Source organism: Leptosomus discolor, chromosome 1, assembly GCF_034619465.1.
Source record: "Leptosomus discolor isolate bLepDis1 chromosome 1, bLepDis1.hap2, whole genome shotgun sequence".
Taxonomy (NCBI): domain Eukaryota; kingdom Metazoa; phylum Chordata; class Aves; order Leptosomiformes; family Leptosomidae; genus Leptosomus; species Leptosomus discolor.
Genome location: NC_141391.1, coordinates 86,314,888 through 86,342,271, shown reverse-complemented (window position 1 = coordinate 86,342,271; position 27,384 = coordinate 86,314,888). Strand labels below are relative to the sequence as shown.

Genomic DNA, 27,384 nt, shown 5'->3' with positions numbered 1-27,384 from the left:
GAGGGCTCAGAAGCTCTTTCTCCCATTTCTCTGTCACGAACCTTTTGTTTAGTTGCCGCATGTACGTGTGCCGTGCACTACCTCAGCGTTTCACATTAGTCGTCATGCTACGTGCGTGCCTGCCTGACAGGGACAGGTAGGTGGAATTTGGCCTGGTTTTAAGAGAGTGTGTGAGAAATAACAAATAATGAGGCTTATTCTGCCCAAAGTACATAAATGTAATTCATATTAAATTAGCAGGAGTTATACAGTTCTGCCAGGGGGAAAACAGATTACTCTGTGGAGATCAAAAGGCATAATAAAACGAGGGAGCTGTATCTCAGGCAGAGTCTCCCAAAGAAGAGAAGTGATGGAATTCATTAATTTTTCTCCTGCTGTGCATAAATGTGCATCGTTGTGAATCACCAATGCTCAGTGTGAAACATCCGGGGAAATGTATATTAGAGGAATAGGAATAACTGGAAATAACCAGGTGGCATTTCTCATACACGTTTATCCTGTTCTCATCTCAGTTGCACCCAGTCAGCGCAGGGCTGACGCCGGCAGACACAAATGTCTTGCAATACCCACTGACTGGAGAGGATGGCCTCTCTCGGGAAGCCGCGTCTTAACAAAATCGCTTCCTTCCGTGCATCCCCAACGCTTTGGAGGCAAAATCTCAAGACTCCAGCTTTTCCAAGGTGACAGACAGTTTTATGCCTGTAATCCTTTCCTCTGAATGGAGCAAGATAAACCTCTTCCACTCAAGCGCCCTTTCCAAGTCTCCCGATCCTTTCCCTTGCAAATAGCCTCAGAGTTAAGAATGGCATAATTGCTGCCCTTCCAGCGCAGCGTGAATTTAGGGAAGGCTTTGATGTTTCTCTTGTCTTCAAAAAAGAATTATTTTTTCTGAATTTGAAGTCACACTTGTCACATGTAGTTAGGGATGGGCTGCCTGGAAATCTCCCTTCAGACAGCTCCCAGGTTAGTGCCTGCGCCGTGAATCTGTCCACCGGAAACCAGTTTCTGGAGCTGCTCCATCTGAGCTGCTGGAAGGAGAACAGGTGCGTCCTGCAGGGAAGTGGCTCCGTGGCCATTTGAACTGAAAGCAGGGGTAGGCCCCCTCTGGAGGGGAAAACCCTGCTTTACCCCAGGCGTCGGCTGCCGTTTCCCTTGTGCCGGCGCTGCTGGTTTTGCCACCAGCCTGCACGCATCCGGCTGCCGGCTTAGGAAAGCGGCTGTAGCTTTAGCCTCTGCCGCGGCCACGGGCTCCCTCCGCAGCGTGGCGGTGTGCCGGCACTGCCGCCGTGTGAGCAGAGAGGATCAGAGCGGTGCTGTCTCAGAAGGGAAAAGAGCAGGCAAGGCCTGTAAAAAGTAAGGATTTTTCTGTGCTAATACGCCTGATCAGCGTATTTCTGTGAGACGCCCCTCCGCTCTTTCAAAACACAACTGTGCCATTTTTACAGGATTTGAAATTTTTTTGGTAACGATAGTATGTGGTGCTCTTGAGGATTTTGGTTCCAGTTTTATACAGAGGTCTGAAATACCTTGATGAAAGGAGGGACGTAAAGCCCTGTCTCCCTTGCCAGTCGCCAGCAGCCACGGTCCCAGGGAGGCTGAGCTCCCGACGGCCGTGCCACCCTGCCTGCTGTCCTTCTGCAGAGTCGCTGCTGCTGTAACGCTGTCTGGGCACTGGCTCAAGGGAGCAAAGGGGTGGGAGGCCTCAGGAGATGATTTCATGTTTTTGCAGAGACCAGGAGGGTTTGGCAGACCCGGGGCCTGGGAGCGCGTGGGCTGGATGCTCTGAGAGGGGCACATGCTGTGTTGACCACCATGAGAACTGTTGAGGGGCAAGGGTACAGGTACGGTTCAGGTACAGTTAGCACTTGGGTGTGGAAGTCATTTTGTTGGCATGGTGCCTGTTTTGTTGGGTTTTGCCTTCTTTATGGTTTTGGTTTGTGATTTTTTTGTTGTTGTTGTTGTTGGGGTTTTTTTTTGCGTTTTGTACGTACGGTGAGAGCTCACTTAGCTTGTTTCCCAGTAAATGAAAGAAATCCATTGTTGAGTTTAAGAAGACAGATGTGACAGTGCAGAGTGTGAGCACACAAGAGCCTGGGTGATGGTTTCTTGTTCTAGCCGGTATCGTACAAAAAGTCAGTAGCAGTTATTTTTGCTTTTCTTGTCAAATCCTAGATTGTGAGGGATGCAAGTTCATTTTTCCTCAGCCTCTTTATTTATTTATTTATTTATTTTTGGCTACAGGGTGATCTCATTTTCAGAAACAAGAAGGGTGATGTAGTTGGTTTTACTTGCAGCTGCATCGAAGTCTAAAGCAATCGAGCCTGTGGCCAAACATACCTGGACACCCGTGAAACCCATTTTTTTGTGGGAGTATCATTGATATCTTTCATTTGGAATTCATAGTATGACCTGGGTTTTGGTATATTTGTGACCATCAGTTATCACATGGGGTGCAGGCACTTGGAAAGTATTTATGTGGTAATTCGACGACTTTAGGTAGCCGGTGGTGAAGGTGGGATTCCGAAACACAAGGCCAACAGAAGGGAAACTCGTGTTACCTCCAGGTCGGGCACAGCTAAGCTGTGACTTGCTGCTGCGTTACTGCGCAGGCCGAAGAACCGTTCCAACTGGAGAGTTGCATTTTTATGCAAACCTGATTAAGCAAAATAAGGGTTATACAGCCCCCCTGCTTTGCTGAGGATCCACCTCTGCGCGTGCGAAGCTGTTGCAAAGCAGAGCTAGCATTGGCGGTGGCGTGCTCCCAGTTAAAATACGTGAAGCTTTGCAGTTTGTGCTGGGCTGAGCTAATTGGCAGAGGCTCGACTTGGCTGCCAGGCTTCCCGGGGGAGCCTGCAGAGGATGTCAGGGCCAGCTTCGAGTCCCTGGAAACTCATTTATGGAAAGAAGGCAAAGGTGAACAGACACATCCTGTGCCTCGGAAACAAGGGCGTTAATGAATTAAAATAGACCCACCAGAGATCGGGCCTTTCCAGTCTGCCCCAGGCCAGCGCCCTCCCTGCTCGCTGCCTTACTGCCCTTTCCTTCTCCCTGCTGCTGTGCGAAGGAGGCCACGAGTTTGTCAAAGGGGACAGATCAAAAGCGGCATCAGTCTCCCTCGGCTGCTGTTCCTACAAGTAAATGTCAAAACTTAATGGTTGGGGTACAAAGTCTGTCTGGCGTGTGCCCTGCTAACTGTGGTCTCCTTCTTCGGGGCGAGAAGCCTCTGCCCTGCTTGTTCCTGGGAGGCGAAGGGGAGCTCCACAGCCCCTAGCAGTCCTAGAAAGGGGCCATCACTTTCTGGAGTGGGTAGTGGAACACTTGGGCTGTGCCCCTGCGGGCACGGTGTGCTGCGGGGCTGGGTCACCCCTCCAGTGGCATCCAGGGGCTGAGTGAAGTGGGAGCCTGGGTCAGTCCAGGTCCAGCACTGGGCACGTTCCCGTGTGGTGCAGAGGCAGGAGCAGAGTTGCTCGGGAAGTGGGAGAAAGGGAGATGCCACCAGTGGTGGCTTCTGTGCCTGTCAGACAGACGTTTGGGCGCTCGGCTGCAGCCTGACTCAGTCCCTGCTCAAAGCATGGCTGTATATTAAGTAGCTGTAATATTAAGTAGCCACTGTGTGAAATTGTGGGACAAAATAAAAAGATTGGGGGTGGGGGTAATGGAAGAAGAGCTTCAGCTTGAACAGTTTGGATTTAAGCACAAGGAGCTGGGCTCTCCCCTACCCCCCGTTTCAGTCACGAGTGGCTTTCATTCCTGCTGTGAGATGTTTCACAGTTACTCTCCCTGTGCCACCCCCTCTTCTTCTGTTTGGGGCTGGGGCCCCTGGATGCCGCTGGCAGGGCGCAGGCTTTGTCCTCTGTTGGCTCGGCGACTCGGCTGCTCTCACAGCTCGGTACTGCGTCCCGGAGAGCCTCTCCCCACCTCTTGCCGAGCGAAGTGCTGCTCGCTGTTACCTCCCCTCTCACAAAGTGATCCCTCGGGGCGAGCACCCCTCAGCTGCCCATCGGGGTAGCTTCAGGAGCCTGGCAGTGGAGGGGGACATCTCAGCTGAGGCTGTCGGACGCGTTTCTGAGCTCCCACCCCTTGTGGCACCTCCTGGCTTTGCCCTCTGTTTTGGGGGGGAGCATGAAGGAGGACTCCAGAGCTGCACTGTCCCATCCTATGTCATCCCTTTGCACCCACAGCAAGGAAACCGACTGTGGGAAGCAAGATCCCACCACACGCAGTGGTGGTTGTCCATCTTAGGTGGAGCCTTTCTGTCACTCCACTGGAATAAGGTGGGACTGATCCTCCTGGTGCATAGATGCGAATAAACACATGCTAAAATATGCATTTGCCATTACCAATGCCATTAAAATTTTACTGTAAATTTTGTTTGCATTATTAAAGATTTTTTCTTTCCCCCTCCCCTAGGCAATAGAAGTAAGCGTGTGCATGTTTGTTCGTTCATCTGTCAAGTTACTTCTGGAAAAATATTTTGTATTTAACCGTAGAAAATACAATTTGAGAAAGACAGCAGTACTTTACGCTGGGGCTGCTGCTACAAACAGAGAAGGATGACTTTTTAGTGCTTTCAACACTGTTATTAAATAAAACCTAGCTGCTTAGCTTAGCTTTTGCTATTAAAATGTAAAGATGGGCTAAGCTGGAACCGTTTCCTACCCAAAAAGCGCTTTGAGCAGGTTGCATTTACTAAGGCTGGATGAGGCAGTACTGTTTTGGAAAGGCTCCTGACCCGGCTGTGCCGCACTGTGCGCCAGGGTGTTGCTGTCAGTGTGTCGTGTGCAAGGGGATGGGGTCCAGGGCTCCCTGCTGTCCTGGCGGGAGCGGACGGGGTGGTACTTGCAGGATTGGGAATGCTGGCTGGCAGGCTGGGGGCAGGCCGGGGCCACTGGACTCTTCCATCTCGCTGTGTTCCAAAAACTCAGTTTGGAAATTTCTCAGTTCCCTTTACTTGGTAAAGAATTTGTGCTTAACTATATGCAAGAATATTTAGGTTCAGTGATACAAAAATCTGATTACTTTTGGGGTGCTTTTCATCCCTTTTTAAAGAAATCCAGTTCATCTTCAGGAACAGCGTGTTGTACTCCGGTATGCGTAGGATACCAAAGCACAGGCAAAAGACACCGCAGTTACATGGTACTGTGAGAGCTAAAGCTTTATTTTGTGGTCTGCCGTGTGTTACGTTAACATGCGATGGATTTAGCCTTGATTAAGGTGACGAGCTACAACTGTTTCTTAGCTCCAAACCCCAACAGATGCAGGGAAAAGTAACCAGTAGCAAGAGGAAATCTAGTGCACATGTAAACACCTTTCCGTTAACGTCCTTTAGGTTGTGTCTGTAAACTTCGAGGAGGATAGATAGTGACCTGGAATGTTTTAATTCCACTGCCTCATGCAAGAGCAAGATTAAATGCAGAACTGCTTTAACTGGATGGGTCTTCCGCCCTGTTTTCCTCTCCTGGGCTGGACAGTCCACACGTGGCCTCGGTTGTGCCCGTCACATTGCTGGGCGGGTCGATACGTTCCTTGTGGCCATCAGTGCTATTTCTCAGCCGTCGCTAAGGGCTGCTGAAAAACACGCTGAAGTTTCTCTTCCCGCGAGATTGTAGGTGCGACCTTGGCAGTGGTCACAGATTGGGTTGATGGGGGAGATGCCACCAAGGGTGGGGACAAATTGTGAGGCACTGATGTGGCCGTGACACGGTAATAATACTACAGTAAATATTGGGGTTTGTCTCTTCTGTCTCATTACAGGCAGGTTTATACCATCCAGAAGGGACTAAATAAAGGCTTACGCAGTGACCGCAGTGCTTACCCTAGCGAGCAGCCCATTTACCGTTTGCCAGCCTGGAACCTGGCGTCCCAGACTGCTTTTGGCTCGTGACAGGAGGGTGAGCTTCCAAGGCAGCCCACGAGACGTTCTGCCTTCTCACGAGTTTGCCTTTTTCTCTAGTCTATGAACCACATGAAAGGCCTCTAAAAATTCATTGAAGTCGATGTGGCCATCTCTGTTGTGGTCTATGCTGAGGACTAACTTGTCAAGGGATTCATCACCTACGTCAATGCCCAGGTGGGAGGTGAAGAGTTTCCATGTCTGGCCAAACTCCTCAAGAGAAATCAGACCTAAAGGAGACAGACAGCAGGTCGCTTTTGCCACTGTGGCTTCCCCTTCCCGCACACCCGCGTGCATGCGCACCCCTTCACTGCCAGATCGTTACCTGCCTCCCGTGGCTTGGCTGCGTGTTGTGATTCCGTGACTGAAGTATGTTTTTACTTCAGGTAATGATCTAACGCTTTCACCAGTGGAACTGAGAAAGCACTAAACACTGAGAGAGGGGAAGGGAGAAAAAGCCCCCAGAAAAGTGAAGCCAGTACTGGAGATGGGATATGTGAGAATTTTTTCCTAAGTGAGGCTTTGTGTGCTGTCCCTTATATGGTTACAGCCTGACTGCTTAAATTAGTCTTCACTAAACTGGAAAAATGACGTCACCTCTGGTTCCTCTATATTTAGAAGCCTTAAGGAGGAAACAGTGGGGACAGATAACCAGTATAGGTTTCCCAGAGCTGGTACAGGGAGTTACCTGGCCTTACCTGAGTGATCTTTGTCAATGGCGTTAAAGATGATCTCCAGATCCTTTCTGTATCTGCACAGTGTTTCCACCAAAGCTGGCTGAACCTGGGTTTGAAGTCACATGCAGGAAACCATTCAGACCTTGGTTTTAGTCTAACCCACAGAGTATGTACTACCCAAATGTATTTTCCCAGTTTAACTTGTCAAATGTTTTTAAAAAACTCCTTATGCTTGAGTTCCCTGGAATAGTACTTTGTGTCTTGCCCTGAGGAATAATCAGCTAAAACCTGCCACTTTCAGATGGGAGGGCGGGGGGGAAGGAGCCTTCACACCTCCTACGCTCAGTCATTATTTGTGGAAATAAGGATAACCTAGGGGAGATGCTGTGATGCTGTATGCCAGGCGCTCACACAAAGCTTTTGCTGTGCGTGCATGAACGGATCCTGCTGTGCAGAGAACCGAGTACCAAAGCGCTGTGCAGCCGCTGGGTGACAGCTGGACTTTGCAGAGACCTCAGCTACCATTAAGCATGTGAAGGTCCATCTACAAATGTGACTCCTCCTACTGGTGCGTGAATTGGCTCTGGAGCACATTTGAAAAGTTCATCTCCAAGAGTGAGGGTTGAGTGCTCTGGGTCGGATTTGTCGCATTTCCTCAGATACGTTATCTAAACGCCCTTGAGAGTCAACGGAAAGTAAGAAGCAGTTCTAGCATGTGATTCATCCAACCTATTTTAAGCATCTACCTTAGCAGGGAATGACGATTCGTACCCTAGCTGTGCTTATTTCCCTCCAGTGACTATAAAAGGAAGCCTGGCAACTAGTTCAGCTGTAGCTGTCTACCTGATTGGCCAAACCACTGTCTTGTGCCTCAAGTTGCGCCAAAAGCTGTTCCTCCAAGATTTGCAAGGAGGCGTTTTCCTCCTTACCTCTTTTGTAGGTTGACCTATTTTCAAATCGTAAAAACATGACATGTAGTCAACTTCTCCATCTGGGTTCATCTGTGCTAACTGAGAGCGCAGCATCCTCCAGGGCAGGTCCAGCTGTAGGACGGACTCCATCGCTGCAGCCCAGTCGTTGACAGAAATCCTGCCTGCCAGAAGGGGTCAGTTCGTGGTTACAAGCGGTACGTGACACAGCACACATCAGTCACCAGCAGGCCTTCTGCCGTTTTTAAGAACAGTTGCAAAACATAAATATTTTCTTCTAACCTGGGGATAAAAACCCTCGTAACAGTGAGCAGGGGGGTTGGACTAGACATTTCCACAGGCCCCTTCCAGCCTCAACAACTTTGTGATGCTATTATGATGTTCAGCATGTTTTACTGCCTCTTGAGAAAACGGGATTATGCCATGAAGAGTACTTCAGATTTGAGCTGAGCTGCAACTAGAGACATACGTGGCTGAAAACCCAACAAGACAGAAATATGTGAAATATGTTCAGTGGCCAAAGGAACAGTACCGTCACGTTATGGATTGCCCTTTTAGGGGCACCGATGACAACCTAGTCAAGTGAGAAGCCATCATGAGTAGAAGTTGTGTTTGTGCTAGAAATCATCAACTCCTGGAGCCTACATAGAAAGCTCATGTATCAGTTTACCTGACTTCTCTTCAGCTGATGGGTGAGTGTGTGTCTGCTAGTGGCATAGCCACTCAGCTTTCCCCAGGTGCCTCCCAGGCTCAGGAGGAGACCAGTTCCCCCTCACCTGAGACCCCAGTTCCCCCTCACCTGAGACCCCAGTTCCCTGTCTGACAACTTCTGAAGACACTCCTAAGTGAAGGCGGTAACCTTTGAGCTCCTGGAGCCGGGTTTGCCTGCCCCAACTCTCTGCCCAGCCACAAACACCGTTTCCTTATTTGCTCATGTGTTTCAGTTGTTTTCTTCTTCCTATTAAAGCTTCACCCCCTCAAGTTGATTTCTGGGCTCAAGCACTTGCTAACACCTCTCCTCCTCCTGTCTGGTCAGGAAGAACATTCTTATGTTCAACCAGCCTCTGCTGCCCTCCAGCCTTACACTGGCGGGCAGGACCGCTCTCCGTGGGGTTTGTCCTGCTGCCCCTCGCCCCCCCCCCCCCCGGAAGCTGTTTTCCCCACGGTGGCAGCTGGACAGCGAGGCAGTGTTACCTGTGCCGTTGAGGTCATACTGTGCAAACGCACTAGTGAGTTCAGATCTGTGAGCGTAAATCTTCTCTCGTAGGGACTTTAAGGCAGATGATTCAATTGTACCCACCCTAGAAGGAAAAAAATGCAGAGCAGATCATTAAAGGATTTAAATCCTCCAGCATTTTACGCTTTTCAACATTCATTATCAAATTCTTATATCCTTTAATAGTATGTTTAGGGTCATCCTGAAACAACACTGGGGGAAAAAACCCCAAAACCAATAAAACAAACAAAGCCCCGTAAGAATAATCTGAACTTATGAGATAATCGAGTTTATGCAGGTAATTCTAAGCTGCTTTGCTTTAGTAAATCTGACCACAGTGCTAGGCATGGCAAAGCTGTCATGATAAACTTTTTGGACTCAATTCATAACAGGATTTGTCCAGATTAACGCTGCAGCCTTAAAGCAGACCTGACAGACAGGTGCAGACCCTTTACGCATCCCTGACAATTGTCTGTTCTAACCACTTACCGTGTGTAATTACCTATGGGAGTTTCCCCGGAAACCAAGTTAGAGCACTTAGAACATGTTTTGTCTGCTGTATTAATTTTTAAATTGTAAAATAGGAAAACAGGGAAAACTGAGAAAAATGGATGGCTATTCAATTATTCAATCGAGCTATAGATTTGTGGCAGGTTCTCACGCGCTAAGTGAGTACACGCGCACTGCATACAACACACAGCTTTACCTCTCCCGAAGGTTCTGCCTGCGTGTGTACTTGCTGACTTGATACTGTACAAACCGAGGAATCAGTTCAGGATTCAGTTTGATGTACGCTCCCCGGTTGCTCCCCTCTTCGTAATAGTTAGAGGCAGAAAATATAGTGATAACCTGCTCACAGGAAACAAAGAAACTGGATTGGCTAGAACAACTCTTCTTGAGACTGATTTCTGAAACTGAGCTTAGAAAAACATGCTGGTTACAAGATCAAGTGTCTGCATATAAAAACTGTGCTGTTCACCGAATCACTCGCACAGGCCTGTATTTTTGGCCTGTCACGGGAAGTCTTCCCTTCAGAGGGCACTGTGATGTAACATGCTGTTTAGCAGAAACCTCTCCCTAAGGTAGACCTGGGTTACAGGATTCTTGCTGGCCTCCTGATACAGCATGTCAGAAAGCAGGGCCAGAAGAGGAAGTAAGTTAAAAGGCTTCTAGAGCCTTAGAGCACCTCTTGCACTGTATTTACTCACAACTCTCCTCAGGGATTTTGTTGATATTAATTTATTTTCACACGAATAATAAGCCACTCCCCACTCCCTGAAGCTGTAAAGGATGTTGTTTGCCACAACTCCGTAATTTGTTCGAACATCTATCTAGCACACAATTCCCCCAAACCCATTTTAATTAACTTTGCAGACAGATCTACTGTGGATATGCCTGTGAAATTCACAGGAGAATTCTGCTTTATATGGAAGCATCTTACCTTCCCATCGTGACTGATCTCATAACCTTCCGGCTTAAATTCATGAGACCTGATGAGCATCTTCAGATGGTACCTTTCAAACAGCTTGGCAGTGACATCAGGACCAAAGTAACAACCTCCTCCCCGGCGCTTGTTTGGTGCACAGCCATTTTGGCTTCTTGGATCACTCCAGAGAATGTCAAGGATCTATAAAGAGCAAACTCAAGCAAGTGAAGACCAATACTAGGGAGGACTGACAGGCTATGGCTGGCTGAAGCACTGGCCATAGCAAAATCCCCACAGTACAGGGAGAAAACACACCTGAGCTAACAAGTAGGGCTTGTGTTTTCTTCCCTCCTCTCAGCAGGGCGTTCTTTTGGTCTGAAACTTTTGTTCCACTTTTCTTAAGAAACATTATCTACATTTTGGATGAACTTTTTTTCCGATGAAATATCATTTCAGAAATGTACCGCCTTTGACAGCTGAGGTTGCCAGACTCGGGAAGGTGCATCAGGAGTGGTACCGGGGCTATGTCAAAGAGAGCAAAAGCTGCTGCCTTCACATGTAGGTGTGAGAGGCATTTTCTGTTTTCCAGCACAGCCCTGATAACCACATGGGTCGGTGGTTTTACCTAAACTAAGCTTGGGAGTGCTGGCTCTAAACACGACAAGAGTTGCCTTTGGCTTTATTGCCTTTGGCTAGTTCATGTTTCAAAACAACATTTTACATATTAGTGTTTTAGCAGGATTCAGACTTGAGGATGAATTATCATGGTTTAAAGTCACCTAACCTAGTAATTGTAGTCAGGAGCAAACATTAGGCAAAATGTGTTTGTTTAAACCTCACTGGACAAGGTTTACACTAACACATTCCACTTCATGTTCATGAGCGTGGCTCAGTGGACACTTGGTTAGCTGGGTAGTGCCAAATTTTGAGGGGGTTGCTTGTGCGCATTATGGTAGTTTGTAGGTCAGACAGGTGTCGGGAAATCACGTTTTCAGATAATAGTTTTGCTTCTCAAGAAGCAAAAGAAAACTGTCTGCCCCTTAAAGCAGTTGTCTGAAGAGAAGCTCAGAAAAGTAAACTTGCATAAAACTCAATTTTGAGCTTCTAAACTGAAGCAAATTAATCTTTTCAAATTGTCACAATTTATTAAATTACAGTACGACAAGAGCTCTAATATTCCAGAGGAAATGAACAGCCAGAGGAGAAAAACTTCCCACTCTGGAGTAATCAGCCTGTAAGTCTCAGGAGTTGGGGTTTTTTTGGACAGTATCAGCATTCAGCTGCTAAAACCACAGCCAAAACAAGGTGCTCACTATCACCAACAGTTGCAAAGTCTGACCTATTTAAACTGACAATCGCGCATGTACCAACAGATCCGACCACATGAGGGCATGCAAACACATTTCATACCCAGCAGTTGCATCCTCCTAACCGCTAAGAAAAGAAAACACTGGGTAAATTGTACTAGTAAGGTATAAAACCACAAGCCTTTATTACCAGGTCTACAAAAAGCATCCAAATACCTAGTAGTAGGTATTTGGTACCTAGTATACTCCCAAGAAGGATGGGTTTCTTATTAAGAGACAGTTCCCTCGGACTCAGACATACTGCCTGAACAGAGCACCTGCTGGTTTTGTGCAGGAGAGGTTCGGTATCAGTCCGTCTTCGGTTTCACCTACTTGTTTCCATTCCTTCAGGGCAGGGTCTGGAGGCAAATTTGAGCCTGAAGGCTCAGTGGAGCCCGATGAAGAGATGCGTTGTGTTTTCCCTGCAACATTCTGGTTGGCAAAGTGTTTACTGGGTCTGGTTGCGGGAATTCTTTCCTTCACTTGGTCTTGTCTGTCTCTCACTGACTTCGGTGGCCGCATCAAAGATTTCAACTTTAAAAAAAACGATAAATTTGAAAGAGTTACCAGAACATAAAGATGGTACAGAGATGTCAGCTGAAAGGCACATCAGTTTCTATGTCCTGTACTCACTCAATATTGAACTCTCATAATGTCCTGAACTCACAGGTTTGGTGGAAGCTGCAGGTGTTTGGCACTTGCAGAAATTTTGCTTTATGCCTATCAGTGACCAGCCTCTTTAGAGCTGCTCTCATGTTCTTACCCGGACGCACAGACTCATTCCAAGCCACAGTCCATCATAAGGTCTCACTATACAGCAAGTGCAGTCTGGGCTCAGGGATGACATGTAAGTGCCCAGCTTCACTGAAAACTGAAAATATACCCACATGCTGTACTGAAGATGAAACTGCATTCACTGCTGTTGTGATACAGCAGCATGGTGCTAGGCTAATTTGGCTAAAATAAATGGACTATCGGGAGGGTAACAGTGAAATTGACGAAGTATTACATCAGGCCTTTTTATTGTTAAATCAGCTTCCTCCAATATGCACGGGCTTTTGCTTTTTTAGAGCTGTGTGCTATGGCTCCATGAGTGCCCGATAATATAGACGCTTCTCCAGGGAGTATCTTTGCATTTGAAATTTTCTCATACTAGCTCATTTCCAGAACAAAAATAAAACCCCACCAACAATACCCACCCCCCCAAATTCTACTCTTTAACAAAGAAAAGGACTAATGCAAAACAAAATGCGAAACACTGGGTTATTCCCCAGTGCACTGACCGGTGTTTAAGACCTGTCAGTTGCCAGCTGTTCCAATTAAAATACATCAGTTGGCCTTGAGTGATACTGCCCCGAGCTGTGGCCCACACATGTCTCATTAAGCAACGCTCTCCTGTGGCAGCAACTTTGACCTGTTAATTCTGCATTTCACAGATACCGCATCAGTATCACGCTGAGCCCAGCCTGGGTGAAAGCGTGGGCAGAACTCTGCTCACAGTTAAGACACGTACATCTGTAGGCACCCAATTTTAGTGTAGAGTGGTACAGCCAATGGAGCCTAGACTCCGATGACCAGAAGGATGCATTGCCCTTGTTCACATCTTCAAAAAACAGAGATACACCTGTTACACCAGTCTTTACAGACTGTCCTGTAAAGCATTTACTTCTGCATTAGAAAACAGGATGGCAGAAATAGCTCTAGATGCCACAGACACTAATGACAAGATACACACGGATGCTTAAGCATAGGAATCTCGCGCAATCTGGGATGCTCTACCACGTCTGTGAACTAGCATGAGGTGGGCAGATATGAATCAGACCTAAAGGAGACTGCTGGAGGAGACCTGTGAAGACTTTCTCCAGAGGCAGGCAAAGGCCAGAGGGGACAACCCTAGGCTATGGGGTACTTCCATGAACAGCACTGGAGAGCTCTGTCTGAGCAATGATACGATGTGGATCTCCACCAGATCTCCTGGATCTCCATTGGTTATAAGGAGCCTAAGCACCCCGATCACAAGCAGACATCTCAATTTACTTGTCCAAATCGAGACCAAATCCCACCCCATTTTCCACTGATTTGAAAGAGCTGTGGTTGCTCACCATTTCAGGAAAAAATGAACGTTTCTGTCTTCTAAATCCCTGAAAAGCAGTAGTTTCTGTTTTCTCAAGGTCAGGTCTTGAATTTTGGTCCTGCTGGAAAGTCTCTCCCACATATGCAAAGCTCGGCAGGAGCGCCTCACAGGTGGAGAACTTCCCCCACACAACAGATGGCATAAGCACAGCCCTGGGACAAAAGGCAGTGCTAGAAAGCTGTGGCTAGATTGATTTCTAAAGTGTTTGGAAATGCCTCAGAATTAAGTACTTTTCGTGCTTTCTGAGTAATGCGTCATCACTGCAGGAAGGAGGCATCTAAAGTGTTTTTAGCTATTTTAAAGTCAAAAGACCCATGTTATTTCACAACAGCCAAACAATTGGCTCCCCACACCTACTGAAACCTTCCCTCCTAAACACTGATTTTGAAGAAAAACAAGATTCTTTTTTCCTTACATGCCTTATACAGCAGCTATTTCCTTTCCTGATGCAATTTGATCTTAGCATTTGTACTGCTAAATTTTTTAAAGAAAACAAAATTACCCCCACATAAAGATGATCTCTTACCTTATTTCTCTCAAGTGTGTTCAGGAAATCCAAATCTGTGGTGTCTGAAATCCCTCCGTGTAGGATAAGAACTTTGCTATCAATTATAGTGGCAAGAGGAAGCCAGCTAAAGACGTCTCGCAGAAGACACAGAATCTGTTTCCCATGGTCCTGTAAAACATACTCTTATATTAGATCCTCTTTCTGGCAGATTTTGTTGCTTCTAAGTTCACAATTTTGCTGAAGTGTCTGCCACAGTCTGTTTGAACAGTTCCATCCAAGTGACACCCTGAACTGTAACACTGACAAACGTGTTCTGACATTTACTTTAGGGCCATTTGATTGCCTCTGTAGCATTTCGGTTTTCTTTCACGTTCACCTCTTTCTGTGTTCTAGAGTCGCCTTACGGATGTTATTTATTTCATCCCATAGGTCTCTGAGCACAGAAGGCTAACACTTAAAATTGTTTTGTCAGTTATTCCACTGATAATCCAAAATAATTTCAACTATGTTACTAAAGTCATTCTGTATTACACCTAAATAAACCGGCTGGAAGTTTCCTTGTTTATATAGGTTTCATTTTACATGTGTAAGACTACAAAGAAAATACTGGGGAAGGAGGAGGAATCTTACCTTGTACTTCTTTGAAACTTCTTTTGTGAAGCCATATCTGAAAATAGGACAGCATTTATGAACTGGTTTTCAGTACCCCCTTCTGCATGACTTTCTGCGCTCTAGTGTTTGCCAGTTTTCTAGCCCCCTTTTTCTCCTGCCATTCTGTCTCACCTCAGTTTAAATGTGTTTTCTTCTGCTCTGTCTCAAGAATTGAGTTAAACCGATTTCTTGTATATACAAAAGATCAGGAACAGAATCAAGACCAATAATTATTAAGTGGCCTTTGTCACATCTGAATGAAATAGCTTAGCAGTTTTATCTTTTAGGTACCAGAAAGACATTTCAAAGGACCCTAATTGATGATAGGCAAAAATTCGCACAAAACCTCCACAGAGTTTTTGTCCTGAATCACTCCACTTTATTAGACAATGTTGTCTATCGTGTCTTTTCCCCCACATGGGACAAGGATTTTGATACCTCATTCCTGTAACGCCAAGATATCCTTGGTGCAAGGGGCATTTTCACAACACCCTGACTCTCAGCTTTCAGGTTTACCGATGTGCAGCGCTGCTAATCAAAATGCCCAGTGAAGAGCCACACAGAGGAATGCATCTTTGCACTGTCTACCATCACAGACTTACTTAGTATTTTCCACTATTTGGGGTGGTAATTTTCCTACCCTGTAGACAAAGTAACTGATCTTGGTTTATGGTGGTTTGGGTTTTTTTTTAAATTAAGTGCTGAAAAAGGAAGTGTCATGTGAAACTGATTCTCTTACATGGATCATCAATAGGATTTGAACATGGGCCTCTAACCGAGGTTTATGCTTGTGTCAAAACAGCAACACAGTCTGTGTGCACCCATCAAATGATAAGAAGGGGTACACAGCAGGTTACCCACCAGCCAGTCACCCTAGGACTTACTGGGGTGGCTTAGAATTGCAGGGACTAGGACTAAGGAGTTCTTCTCACATCTGTGAGATGATTTTGTCTACAAGTCACAATATCACCACAGCCAGAGACACTGGCTGTGCTTGCTCCCTTGGCACCGCTGTACAGCTGCGTACAAATGTCTGTACCAGAAAACAGAGCCTCAGCTGCTCCTGCAGTGGGGCAAACTGCCACCTCTCAACTAGTGGACCTCCACTGTGTAGAAGCTAGGGTATTCACCTGCCCCTTGTGTCTGGGAAGTGACACCTCAGTCTAAAGTTAAGTGAAATACCAGCTCCTGGTTTACCAGTTCGGTTACATTGCGTCCTATCATGTCTTTTGCTATGCTATGAAAAAAGCCGATGCTTTAGCTAAAATACCATCCTTCCATCCATCCCCCTTGCCCAAATTTGATACTCTGGAAGCTGCACTGAGCCCATTGACTTCAATGGGCTGTGATTAGGTCAGAGACGAGATATGACTCCTGTTCAGGTGTTTGGTGTAGTGGGGATGTTCTATGCCCCCCTCACACATCTCAAAGGTGCAAAGCTACACCCAAATACCTAATAAAACATTATTTCTGATTTAGAGTGCCGCAGTGGCTAAAGTAGCATTAAAAAGCTCCAACATTTCTAGTGAAAGGCCAGATACTCCCCCCTGCCCCCTAAAATCTACCTCACGTTCATGACGTAGTCTTCATGGTTTCCTCTGTTCAGGTGTAAATCATTGGGGTAGATAAGAAGAAATGCAAACAGGATTATAAGTATTTCCATAGAATTCTTCCCTCTGTCAACGAAATCACCGTTAAAGACGTAACAGTTTTGTTCTGAAGGCAGACCATTCTGCAGAAGGAAACAAAGCCAAGGACATTTAGAGACACTGCTATGCTACTGTAATAAAGGAAATAACATTTAAATGAGATCACATTGCTAGAAAATCTGCAAAAAAACCTGTATAATACAGAGATCTAAACCGCAGCATTTATTTCCACTGCTTAGAACAAAACCCTCCATATCAGAACAACCTACATGAGCCATCAGAGAAAAGATGACCTCTCTAGCTGTTCTTATGATGCTGTCTCTAATCCTTTCCTCTACCTATTAAATTAAATTGAAAGGGACCAAAAGACACATTATTCTTGTAATAAAATATACTTTCCTATTAATGCAAATGCTGCTAGGAAGTTATGCACTTGCAAATAGAACAGAATCATTCATTTTGAATGGAAGATGAGAAATCCATGAAAAACTACTTTCTGACACAAGCCTGAAGGTCCTTATGTTTCCTTACACAGTAAGAAAATGGATTTCATGTATTTACATTGTTTGCAGTGTACACTTCCAAAACTCCTGAGAAAGATTGTAGTCCAGAGGACATAAAATCTTAATACAGAACTCTGAAGAACTTGATTCCAGTTGCTTTAATCCTGAAAGCACTACTCAAATTGTACTCGCATTGCACTTTGCCCCCCCCCCCCCGGTAAAGATACACCTGAACACTCACAAACCTGAGAGGCTGTACCTACAGGTATTTCTTTCCTTACTTTTTTTTCTGAAGATACAGAGCAATGCTTTATTATGAATGGTGACTTATCAAAAGGTACTATTGTGAATTGATGGTGTGTTTCAGTAGATCAGTTATCAGCACATCAGTGGGTGCCATCAGCTTACAGAAAGTACAGCAGCAGCTATGTGTAGCTTCCTCATTGCCAATCACGAGTGTCAGTAATACTATTTCAATTTTGACTTGCCAGGGAAAAAAACAAACCTTGTTTTCACAATTGGCATGCAGAAGAATTATCAATAGAACATCTACGTTATCACATTACACCTGTGGAAGCCACTCTTAACAGGTTTGGCAGCATTGCAAGACATCACACTTCCTGATTATAGCTGCTGTGTCAGTGTCCAGCATTTCCTATGTGCCTATGGCATCCCTGGTGTACTGCCTTCGCAGGTTTATTGCAGGATGCATGATTTGGCCAGGGACTCAATTAAACATTTAATTTCAATCTATCAGGAAATATCCTTTTTGTCCCAATCAGTGTCCTATGCTGTTATGTCAGGATAAAGTAGTGAATCCTGGTCTCTCGATTCCCGCAGTGGCTCAATCCTGACTGCTGTAAATATGGCTTGCTTGGCTCTTGCCGTAGCCTCTCCCCAGCTCTCTCCAAGTTAACTTAGAAGAGGCCTGTGGTTGCTCTGTGCTCACAAGAGTGGCAATTTATGAGACTCTGCTAATGCAGTGGGATGTAGTGGTTTTAAAAATGAAAGGATGGATTTCAGGAGTGGAACAGAAAGCAGAGACCCAGCAGCAGCTCCTGGAAAGATGAATTAACAAAAGCTTTTCCTGATAACCAACAGGCATGTGAATCAGCAGCAGATCATCAGTGTACGCACAGCCTCTCTGTAACTGCAGTCCTCATGGAAAGACAGATCTGCTGAAGCACGTTCCAGACTATCACTCTTCTTTTGGAAAAGATTACCCACAACTCCTAGTTTTAAATGAGTTTGTTTTGGACTTCCAACTCAATGTGACATTTTAGGTTCATTCCACACTAATGCGAAGATTTTATCTCGTTTTCTCTGGTTTTGACCAACAATAATAGCAAAACTAAATTAAAGGCTCTGACATGTCAAAGAGGTGAACAAGGCCCTCTAATGATTAGCAACTTGCTGCTGGGCATCGTTACTGTATCTGCTGGGTTAGTGATTAATTAACTTCCGTTTGTCGTTTGCATTTTCTACAGCTTCAGGCTATTTCTATCCACAGCATCCATTTAACAATCCAGCTTAGCAATACATAATGTAAAATTCAGGGGTTTCAAGGAATTTCAGGAAATGCTGTAATTTAATGGAGATTAATGCAGGGACTGAACCAACCTTACAAGCTGGCTATTAAGAACAAAAAGTAATTATCTTAGCCTCCCCCAAACCAGGTTTAAGTAGTGTATGCACTGTTACAACCAGCGTTGTATTGGTAAGCTGTAGATTACTAGCTTCTGTGTGTTTGCTGTTGGCAGTTAGTAAAAGCGCTGTGATAAAAGTTCCCCGCCCGGAGCCCTACGTTCAAGGGGCCTGGTCTGCATGCAGGCCTCCAAAATGCTTCAGCAGCTATTTCAGCTCTGCACAGACCTGAGAGCAATACACTCCTCATGGCACTGTTTAGGATTGCACCCTCTTGTTTAAGATTATGGGAGGTTCATACCGACTCAGAGGAAGAAATCCCTTCCAACTGAAACAGAGTTAAGGAAGCAGAAAAAAATGGATCCCAGAGGTTCGCTGGGTTCGCTGCTCGGCTGAGTAAACTGCTCAGAGGGGACAGAAAATACTGTGTCATTTAATTTCCTTCTAAATAACTAAGCAGCTCTATCATGTGCTCTCTATTTTCTCAACCACTTCGAAATGACAAAATATCAGTCTATTTTATTCAGTTTGGTGGAAGGACTCCCTAGAAGCTTAACAGAGAATGACTGGGGTAAACTCTACTCCCTGAAGTCAGTGGGAGTTTTGGCTCTGAATTTGCTGAAGTCAGGATTTAGTCCTTGCTTAGACTTTTTTTTTCTCTTTGTAATATCCATTAGAGAGGGGGAAAAGAATCATCTTCCGTTCATTGCAGAAGAGTAGAATTCAGGCTGACTGCAGTTGTAAATATAAATATAAATACACCTGAGCACTTATCTTCAAAATAGTTCTTTTTCCCATTCCTGGTCCTGAGTATGAATCCAATCTGTATCATATTCTTATTCCAGTTTCAAGAAGGAAGATTGTCTACTTAAAATAACAGCTAAAAGTCCGCAAGCCAAGGACCAGCTAAATGTAATTGGTTAATAAGAAAAAGCAGAACTCTGAAAAAAGGTCTGATTATACTTCAACAGGCTTCAGGTATGCACTTGGGCAAAACAACCAAGTTTCCATTCAACAAGTGTCAGATGAAGTGTAACAAAGTTGGAAGCAGGGGAGGAATTACATCATTTAAACACCTGGTTTAGCTCACTTCAGTCTCCATTCAGTGCAGATGAATGTGTGTATAAGGATCAAACACAAACCCTTTCCCCCGGAAACCTCAAATCAAAGAGAGTATCTGCTAAATGAAAGGTGGTGATTCATGCGAAAGATAAATGTGAAGCTAAATGTAGCAAATTTCCCGCACCTTCAGTTAAATATACAACTGTGGAAAAGATAGCCTGGAGCTTAATTTTTTTCACATCAGTAAAACAGAGCTATGCTTTTTTAACATTAAAAAGTGATTAGCTCTTCAAGGATATGTAAAGGGTGCCCAAGGTATTTCCATTTTGTGCAGACTATGTGATTGCTTCAAAGACTTAAAAAGCTTTTAAACACATAGCATTCCTTGTTGTTTCCTGTAAACAAATAATAATAAAACCCACTTTGCAGGTATCAATGGAAGGCCTAAATGAAAGCTTCTGCATTTTTTCTGGAGGGACAGAATTAGCCATGGTGTAGTGTTACGTCAGGAACTAAGGTAGCTCCTGATTTTAGAAGACTTTAGTCAATATGGAATATAAACCAGCGGCAGGACTTTACAGACATTGCAAGGAACCCTCTTAAGTTTTGGTTCATGCTCCAATTCAACATTTAGGAAGAGAAAGATCTCTTGGATCTCCTCCTTCACAGGGAGCAGGAGGATACGGAGAAGGAAAAGGTATGACAAAAACACCATTCAAATTGTTCCAGGATTTGTGTGTGTGGTAAATGCACGTTGCACGTACAGTTCTAACAGTGATAAATCTATCATCAGACACATAAATACGTATTCTTAACAACAAGTAGTGAAGTGAAAATGCTGCATTACAGACTACCTACTTACCTTATAAAATATCAGCAAAAGATCATCCAGGTTTCCATGCAAATCTCCTACAGAAAATAAAACCATGACTTTTTAATTATTTTTTTTTTCTCATAGAGAAGGAAAAAAATTGAAATTATAAAACTGGAATTAGACCTAAGAAGTTTTTCCCCATGTTTTCCTTAGTAATTTGCCTTGTATTAAGATTAGCTTCATTTTAAGGTACGTGCTGAAGCTGCTTGTAAAATCTGGCAATTAAATACTTAAAAGAGTGTACAATTGTCTTGCATAAAGTTTTTGTCTTTCCAGCTGAATCTGAAGGCCAGACCAGTCACACACCAAAGATTCACTCAGGGAAATGGGAGTAAGATGAATAAACATATTGTGAACCTGAAAAACAGAAAATGTCCCTGAAAGACATTGAGAAATATGATAGACTTCTACACACTCACAGGTTTAAGTTTACTAAGTAGTCCACTATATACAGCACAACTGAACATTAGTCTGATTCAGGGCCAGGCTTTGATTACTATAGGCAAGATTTGATATGACTTAATTTCATGCTCACAGAACCAACCTTCTCACGTCTGTGACTCTCCACCACAAAGGCACACAATGGTTTCAAAACCTATCTTGTGATAATAGGCTTTCACCAGTCATGAGTAAGAAAAGAGAAGTGACATTTTTACCCTGTCTACATATTTTCTGTGCAACTTTTCACTAATTATGAGACTGCTGAAGTCACTCGAAGGAATCCTTCAGGCTATGATAAATTTTCATCATGTATGTGGATGCAAACATTTCAGGTGCATATTTAATCGACATTATTAATTTGAAATTGAAAGAAAATGAGGAGAGGGATAACTTATTTTAAGGAAATCAACATTTTGCATCAATTATGTCTAAAAATTGGGGTTTAATCTTCTGTAGAGGATCTTTCCAGTTACAAAAGCTACTACTTTTGTATGTGGCAGGAAAGGGACCCCTTTAGATGCTGCTTACAAAGTGCAAATGCAATACAAACGTGAGGAGGTACATTTTGCTTAGTAAGAATACGCTGTGTAGTGTTTGAGTATGAATCTGTGTTTCCTTGGTTTGGAGAGATGTTTTGTTAGTTTGGTTAACAAATGATTGTTTATATAAAACCTCATTTAAACAAACCCTTTCCTGGCAATCAAAGTAGGTGCATAACCACATCTTAAAAAACATTATTTGTTTTGTATGTGTCATAGTACCCTTCCTTATACTACTTTACTGTTACACACAGCACACACTGCTAGCTGTCAAGAGTTAATGTCTCCATTACTGTTCTGTTTTGCAGCTACTGCGTTCTGTGGTGAGCCAAGATACTGCATCCCTTTATCTGTAATTTACAAAAGCGTTACAAAATAGACAGGCAATGAGCTCTTAGTTCTTTACCTTGTGACACATCACATCATTCTGTGAGACTAATTTGTTGGTTGCATAAAGACTGATCCATCCTCTTGGGTCCCTTTAGAAATGAGGGTTTATTATAATTTCAATTTATTCTAGATAGTCATGCTGTCAATGAAAGGTCATGTTTGCCAGCCCTATCAAGCCCTCATTAAAACCATTATGGAGTAAATTATGACGGTAAAGTCTTTTTCTCAGTAAGAGGAGAAAGAAGTGAGACTTGCAGCCGGTGATCAAAATACTCGGTGGCATTTTAGAGATGGAAGTGCAGGAATATTTAAGCTACACTGCAGTGTTAGCTGAATTAATTCTGACTCATTCAGAAATGTTTAATGAGAAAAGGAAATAGGAGGTGAGGGACTTTCTTAAAATATACTTAGTGTGACTCAGGAACATTTTGTTTGTTTATTCCAATTTACGCATTTGTGAAAGAAAAAAAAAAAAAAGGAAGAAAAAAACCCCAGCATCGAGAACTGTCTTGTAATGGCAACATCTCGAAATGTCTGCATCGTTCTCTAACCGCTTAGAATATCAACCCGTAGCACAAAGTGGTTATCTTCTCTGGCACCTCACCACAAACAGTTATCTCCTTAGAGTAGGAAGTTGAAAGATGGGTGATATTTGGCATCTCCTTGAGAACCCTCCTAGTTTCACATAGTAGCTGCAGTACGTAGCGAGCATGAAGCAGCTGTGAGGAAAAAACGCAGGGAGAAAAGGAAGACTTATTAGAAGCAGCAATACGTCTGCCTGCTTTATTAGTATCAGACACATATTGCCAAGATTATTTATACTACAGACCTCCAGACACGATTACAGGCTGTATGGTTTAGTGTTGGGAATTAGGAGTGTTTGTAGCTTTGCACTTGCTTCCCAGAGAATGGATATAGAGCCCTTAACAAACTTGCTTTACATATATTCCCATTTTATTTCTAATGTACTCTTTCTACTCTTCCCATCTACAGAAAGGATAAGTGACTGAGTCATACAGCACTCAGAATCATTGCACAAGGTCATCTGTTCAAAGTAACTGGGGGAAAAAAGGATATAGTTCTAGCTGTGAGTAAAAAAACCCAAACAAACGACAAACCAACCAAAATAACCCTGAAGGACATAAATAAAATTTCAACAAACTGCAAAAATATTGAAAGGGAAACTCCAGCAAGGGTTGCCTTGGTAAGAGTTATCTTCCTGTTCACTGTGAAGATGATATGACAATGCAACATTTGAAGCTTCTGGTCTTCTCTGCTAGTGCTTTTTATGAAAATGTTGTCAGTCAGTGATTTTTAAGACTTTTAATTCAAACACAGCTCTGAGGAAGTCTGGTAGAGGAGGTAGATGAGCTACAGACTGACTTTCCAAGATTCATGTTTTTAAAGCAAATAAAAAAGGCCAATTACATATAATTGCACGTATTATGTGCGCTCGCAGCCCAGAAGGCCAACTGTATCCTGGGCTGCATCAAAAGAAGTGTGGCCAGCAGGTCGAGGGAGGCAATTTTCCCCCTCTACTCTGTCCTTGTGAGACCGCACCTGCAGTGCTGCGTCCAGCTCTGGGGCCCCCAGCACAAGAAAGACATGGACCTGCTCGAGTGGGTCCAGAGGAGGGCCACAGAGATGACCAGGGGGCTGGAGCACCTCCCCTGTGAGGACAGGCTGAGAGAGTTGGGGTTGTTCAGCCTGGAGAAGTGAAGGCTTCAGGAAGACCTTATAGTGGCCTTCCAGTGCTTAAAGGGGTCTTATAAGAAAGATGGGGACAATCTTTTTAGCAGGGTCTGTTGCGATAGGACAAGGGGTAATCATTTTAAACTAAAAGAGAGTGGATTTAGATTGGATATAAGGAAGAAATTTTTTACACTGAGGGTGGTGAGACACTGGCACAGGCTGCCCAGAGAGGCTGTAGAAGCCCCATCCCTAGACACACTCAAGGTCAGGCTGGATGGGGCTCTGAGCTATCTGATCCGGCTAAAGGTGTCCCTGCTCACTGCAGGGGGCTTGGACTAGATGGCCTCTAAATGTCCCTTCCAGCCCAAACTGTTCTATGATTCTATGATATAATAATTTCCTTAATAAAATGCCAACCATAGTAAAAGAAGAGAGAGAGATGACAGCAAGGTGAAGTCTGAGTGGCCTTATTTACCCTATCCTTTTCATTTTGCTACTTTTAAGATCAGCCTCCACAGACAAATACAGAAACACACACCCCACCCCACCCCCATTATTTAGTAAATTAAAAAGCAAGATAGATCCTTATCCTTTATATACAGTGTATTTTTAGGCATAAATGACCACAAGTACAAACAAAGCTGTGCCATGGCATGCCTCCCTGCTCCACCCTAATCTTGTAAGAGGGCAGCAAAGGGGTTTGCTCAGGAACACAGAGAATCAGCAACAGCCTTCTCAGTGTCTTGGCAGCCACGGACAGCAAGCTCCTGAGATTTGTGCTATCACTCTGTTCCGGTACATCAGCGGTGCTTTATATTCGCTCTTCCATTATGGTGGAGTCTTGCACACCACAATGAGGTGATTAACCCTTACACCTCAATTCCTCTAAAAAGAATGGGATGGGAGACAAAAAAAAAAAAAAAAAAAAAAAGACCACACTAGGAGCACTTGTAACTCAGAAAAAGATGGTAACTAGTTTTTAGGTTAGGTTAGGTCAGGACACCTTCCCCAGTCCTGCACCCTCCCTGATAACCCCCGCCTTGCAGTGGCTAAGGGTTCCCATCTCATGATAGCTGTAATCCCAGTGCTAGAAGAGGAGGTCCCCACTAGTTCCTGCCCCCTCCCCAGTGCTGGCTCTGGTGGTCAGGCAGCCAAGTGGTGAATCAAATCTGGGAACTGGTCTGGCTGAGAGCTGACTGCTTTTGATTTTGTTGTGTTAGTTTCTGGCCAGATCAGTTTCCCAAGAGAGCTCACCATGCACCTGTATGATCGCATGGGGCTAGCAGGAAAGGTTAATGGGATGGAAAGGAAGGGTGAAATATCTCCTTGGGCACCAGTTTAGCCTTACATTGAATTCAGCTGATTGTGGAACTACAGCTTGGAGATGTAAAATAAGTAAAAAGAAATCAAACTAGTTGCAACTTACCTGTTCATTCCTGAAAGCATGAAGAAGAGCACTGGCATCTTCAACAGTAAGGGGGAATGAGAGTCGTGGTCCATAATAGGAGTCTGGAACATCAATCTTCTTTTCAAATTCTGTTAAACATAAGCCTTCATCCACCACCTGAGAAACACTAGGGCTGGTGAATATGTGAGAAACTGGAACAAGAGGGAAGAAAAAAAACAACGTAGAAACTCCACCAGTCCCCCATAGGGTCGTAGCAGGTTGAATGTTACTGATGCTTTACTTGCTGCGCTATTACAGTGGCTGACTCCTGCCTTGCATAGTGGAAGAGCTCCAGGTCTCCCCAGATTGTTTCACAGTACTAAAAACAAAGCAAGCCCAAAACCCAAGCAAAAAACAACCAACGAACCAAAAAAATAGGCAAAAAAATGTCTGTCCTAACAGCCAGTAGCTGTGGCCAGGATGCAAAACATTTTACACTGAAGTTGTTGAGCGATCTGCTGTCATAGGTAATGAGAAACATAACCTGTTACAGGCTTTCTTCTTCTCTTTCCTCCACAAAGCAAGGAGACTCAAAAGTCATGGGTGATCATTCAATGACCATCATCTGTTTAGAGTCCAATATTACATTTCTAATACACTTTTCTATGTAAAATTTTTAGGCTAAATACCGGCAGGTCAGTGATATTTAAAAAGTCATGAACAAAATCCTATTTCTTCACAGTGGATTGCAAAGCACTCCCTTCTGATACAACTAGGAGATGAGGCCAGCTTTTGGTTGGCTGCCATAAAAACGCTGGATGAAATAAAGTAAACAAAAACATAGTGGTAAATTAGAGCATAGCTTCTAATTTTCCTGGAACATGGAGAAAGCAGGAACATTGCTAATTGCTTCAATCCAGTATTTTCTTGACATGTCCTTGAAATGCAACTGACTGAACAATAGGTTTCAGTGTTTTTTTCCTTGCAGATTGTCTTTATCATCTGTTATTTTAAAAAGGAGAGCCAGACTCTAGATGACAGTGTTCTGGCAGCTGCTGTTGCAGAGTTGCTCTTGCAAGATGATTGTTAGAAACACTTTTTGCTGGGCTACAGGTAAGTTTTCTGCAACCTTGTTTAGATGCAACTGGAAATAAAAATGTATTATTTATTGCTGGAGGAATACCTGTGGCTGTGAGTCAAAACTCACAGCAGCCAAAACCAGCATGTGGCCTCATAAATTATGAGGTTCATAAAGGCCAACTTGTCTTGTAACTGGATAAAATCTGTACTAAAGAAATACAGAGATAAAAAGACACTTTTTATCAGCTCTGAATTTAAAAAAAAAAAATTCTGTCAGCTCTTCTGCTGTAAGGCTGATGAGCACATTCAGTGTACAGCCATGTAAATGGATTAAGGCATCAAGTAACAGCAAAGTGCTCAGGGTTCACCTTTTCCACCAAGTGCGGTCTGATTTGCAGCCTTCCACCACAGTTGCAGCTTTGTCTGGCCGGATGCCAGACTTCACATCACCCATGGCCTGAAACTGCTGGTTCCCACATACTGATCAGCCAAGCCCTTCCGCACCCAATCTCATCCCGGCTCTAGCAGCAGGTCTCTGGACAGCATCTACCTCTGTGCCCTACCTCTCAAGAAGTGGATGGCTGCTGACCACAGAGCCAGTTCCTCAGAGCACCCAAATTCCTCATTGCTTGCCTCTTCTGGCTCTCCTCATCTGACAACTCCTTCAGAGTCAGTGATGTCCTCAGCATTTCAAGCCAGGTAGACACCTGCCCATGCCTGTTCCTACTCTGACCCTTCTTTCCTGCACGCAGCAGGCTACTCATACCTTTATCCCTGAACATGAACCTGCCTTCCTCACAGCCTCGCTTCCTTTTTGGCACATGCCCAGGCTGAGAAACCCCATCTCCTTCCCTGTAGGGCATATCTCTGCAAAATACACCCCATTTTCCACTTCTGGATGAGTTGCCAAAGCCAGTCATGGTAATTAGTCTTAGAGTGCTCTTAAGTCTCCTCAGGCAGTCTTTCAGCTGGATTTTAAGGCTTCTTCCTGCAGAGGATGACTGTCTTGTCTCAGAGCAGCCAGTAACGGATGCCCTAATGCAGCCTGGGGATTAGCGTGCTGGCCAACGGATGCTGGTACTACCCCAGCTCACCACAAGCCTCATGCAGGACTAATTCTGAAGGAATCTTCTAGTTGAAGCCGTCAAGGCTCTTTCAGTCCATATTGGAAGACAGGGACAAAAACTCTCGGCGTGCCTAGTTCAGGTACGTGTCTTAAGACAGAATGAAATACCCTCTGCATCTCTCCACTGACTACAGGGAGCACAGGGAACGACCCGCTTTGTACTCTGACACCAGAGGTGTAGCCCAAGCTCAGTGAGTTGAGCCTTTGCTATTTAGCA

General features: G+C 44.4%; 1 protein-coding gene across 1 annotated transcript in view; it reads right to left on the bottom strand.

The window, feature by feature from the left end:
* Nucleotides 1-5,929: 5,929 nt before the first annotated feature.
* PPEF1 (protein phosphatase with EF-hand domain 1) overlaps nucleotides 5,930-27,384 on the bottom strand; it is a 31,060-nt gene continuing 9,605 nt past the window's right edge. Inside the window, exons 4-16 of the mRNA XM_086465163.1 lie at nucleotides 25,001-25,173; nucleotides 22,487-22,601; nucleotides 20,501-20,547; nucleotides 16,346-16,512; nucleotides 14,760-14,796; nucleotides 14,148-14,297; nucleotides 11,821-12,021; nucleotides 10,157-10,342; nucleotides 9,422-9,564; nucleotides 8,694-8,800; nucleotides 7,500-7,663; nucleotides 6,592-6,676; nucleotides 5,930-6,123 (exon numbers count right to left, since the gene is read on the bottom strand). Coding sequence (XP_086321289.1) covers nucleotides 5,930-6,123; nucleotides 6,592-6,676; nucleotides 7,500-7,663; nucleotides 8,694-8,800; nucleotides 9,422-9,564; nucleotides 10,157-10,342; nucleotides 11,821-12,021; nucleotides 14,148-14,297; nucleotides 14,760-14,796; nucleotides 16,346-16,512; nucleotides 20,501-20,547; nucleotides 22,487-22,601; nucleotides 25,001-25,173 — 1,769 coding nt within the window. The remainder of the gene's footprint in view (nucleotides 6,124-6,591; nucleotides 6,677-7,499; nucleotides 7,664-8,693; nucleotides 8,801-9,421; nucleotides 9,565-10,156; nucleotides 10,343-11,820; nucleotides 12,022-14,147; nucleotides 14,298-14,759; nucleotides 14,797-16,345; nucleotides 16,513-20,500; nucleotides 20,548-22,486; nucleotides 22,602-25,000; nucleotides 25,174-27,384) is intronic.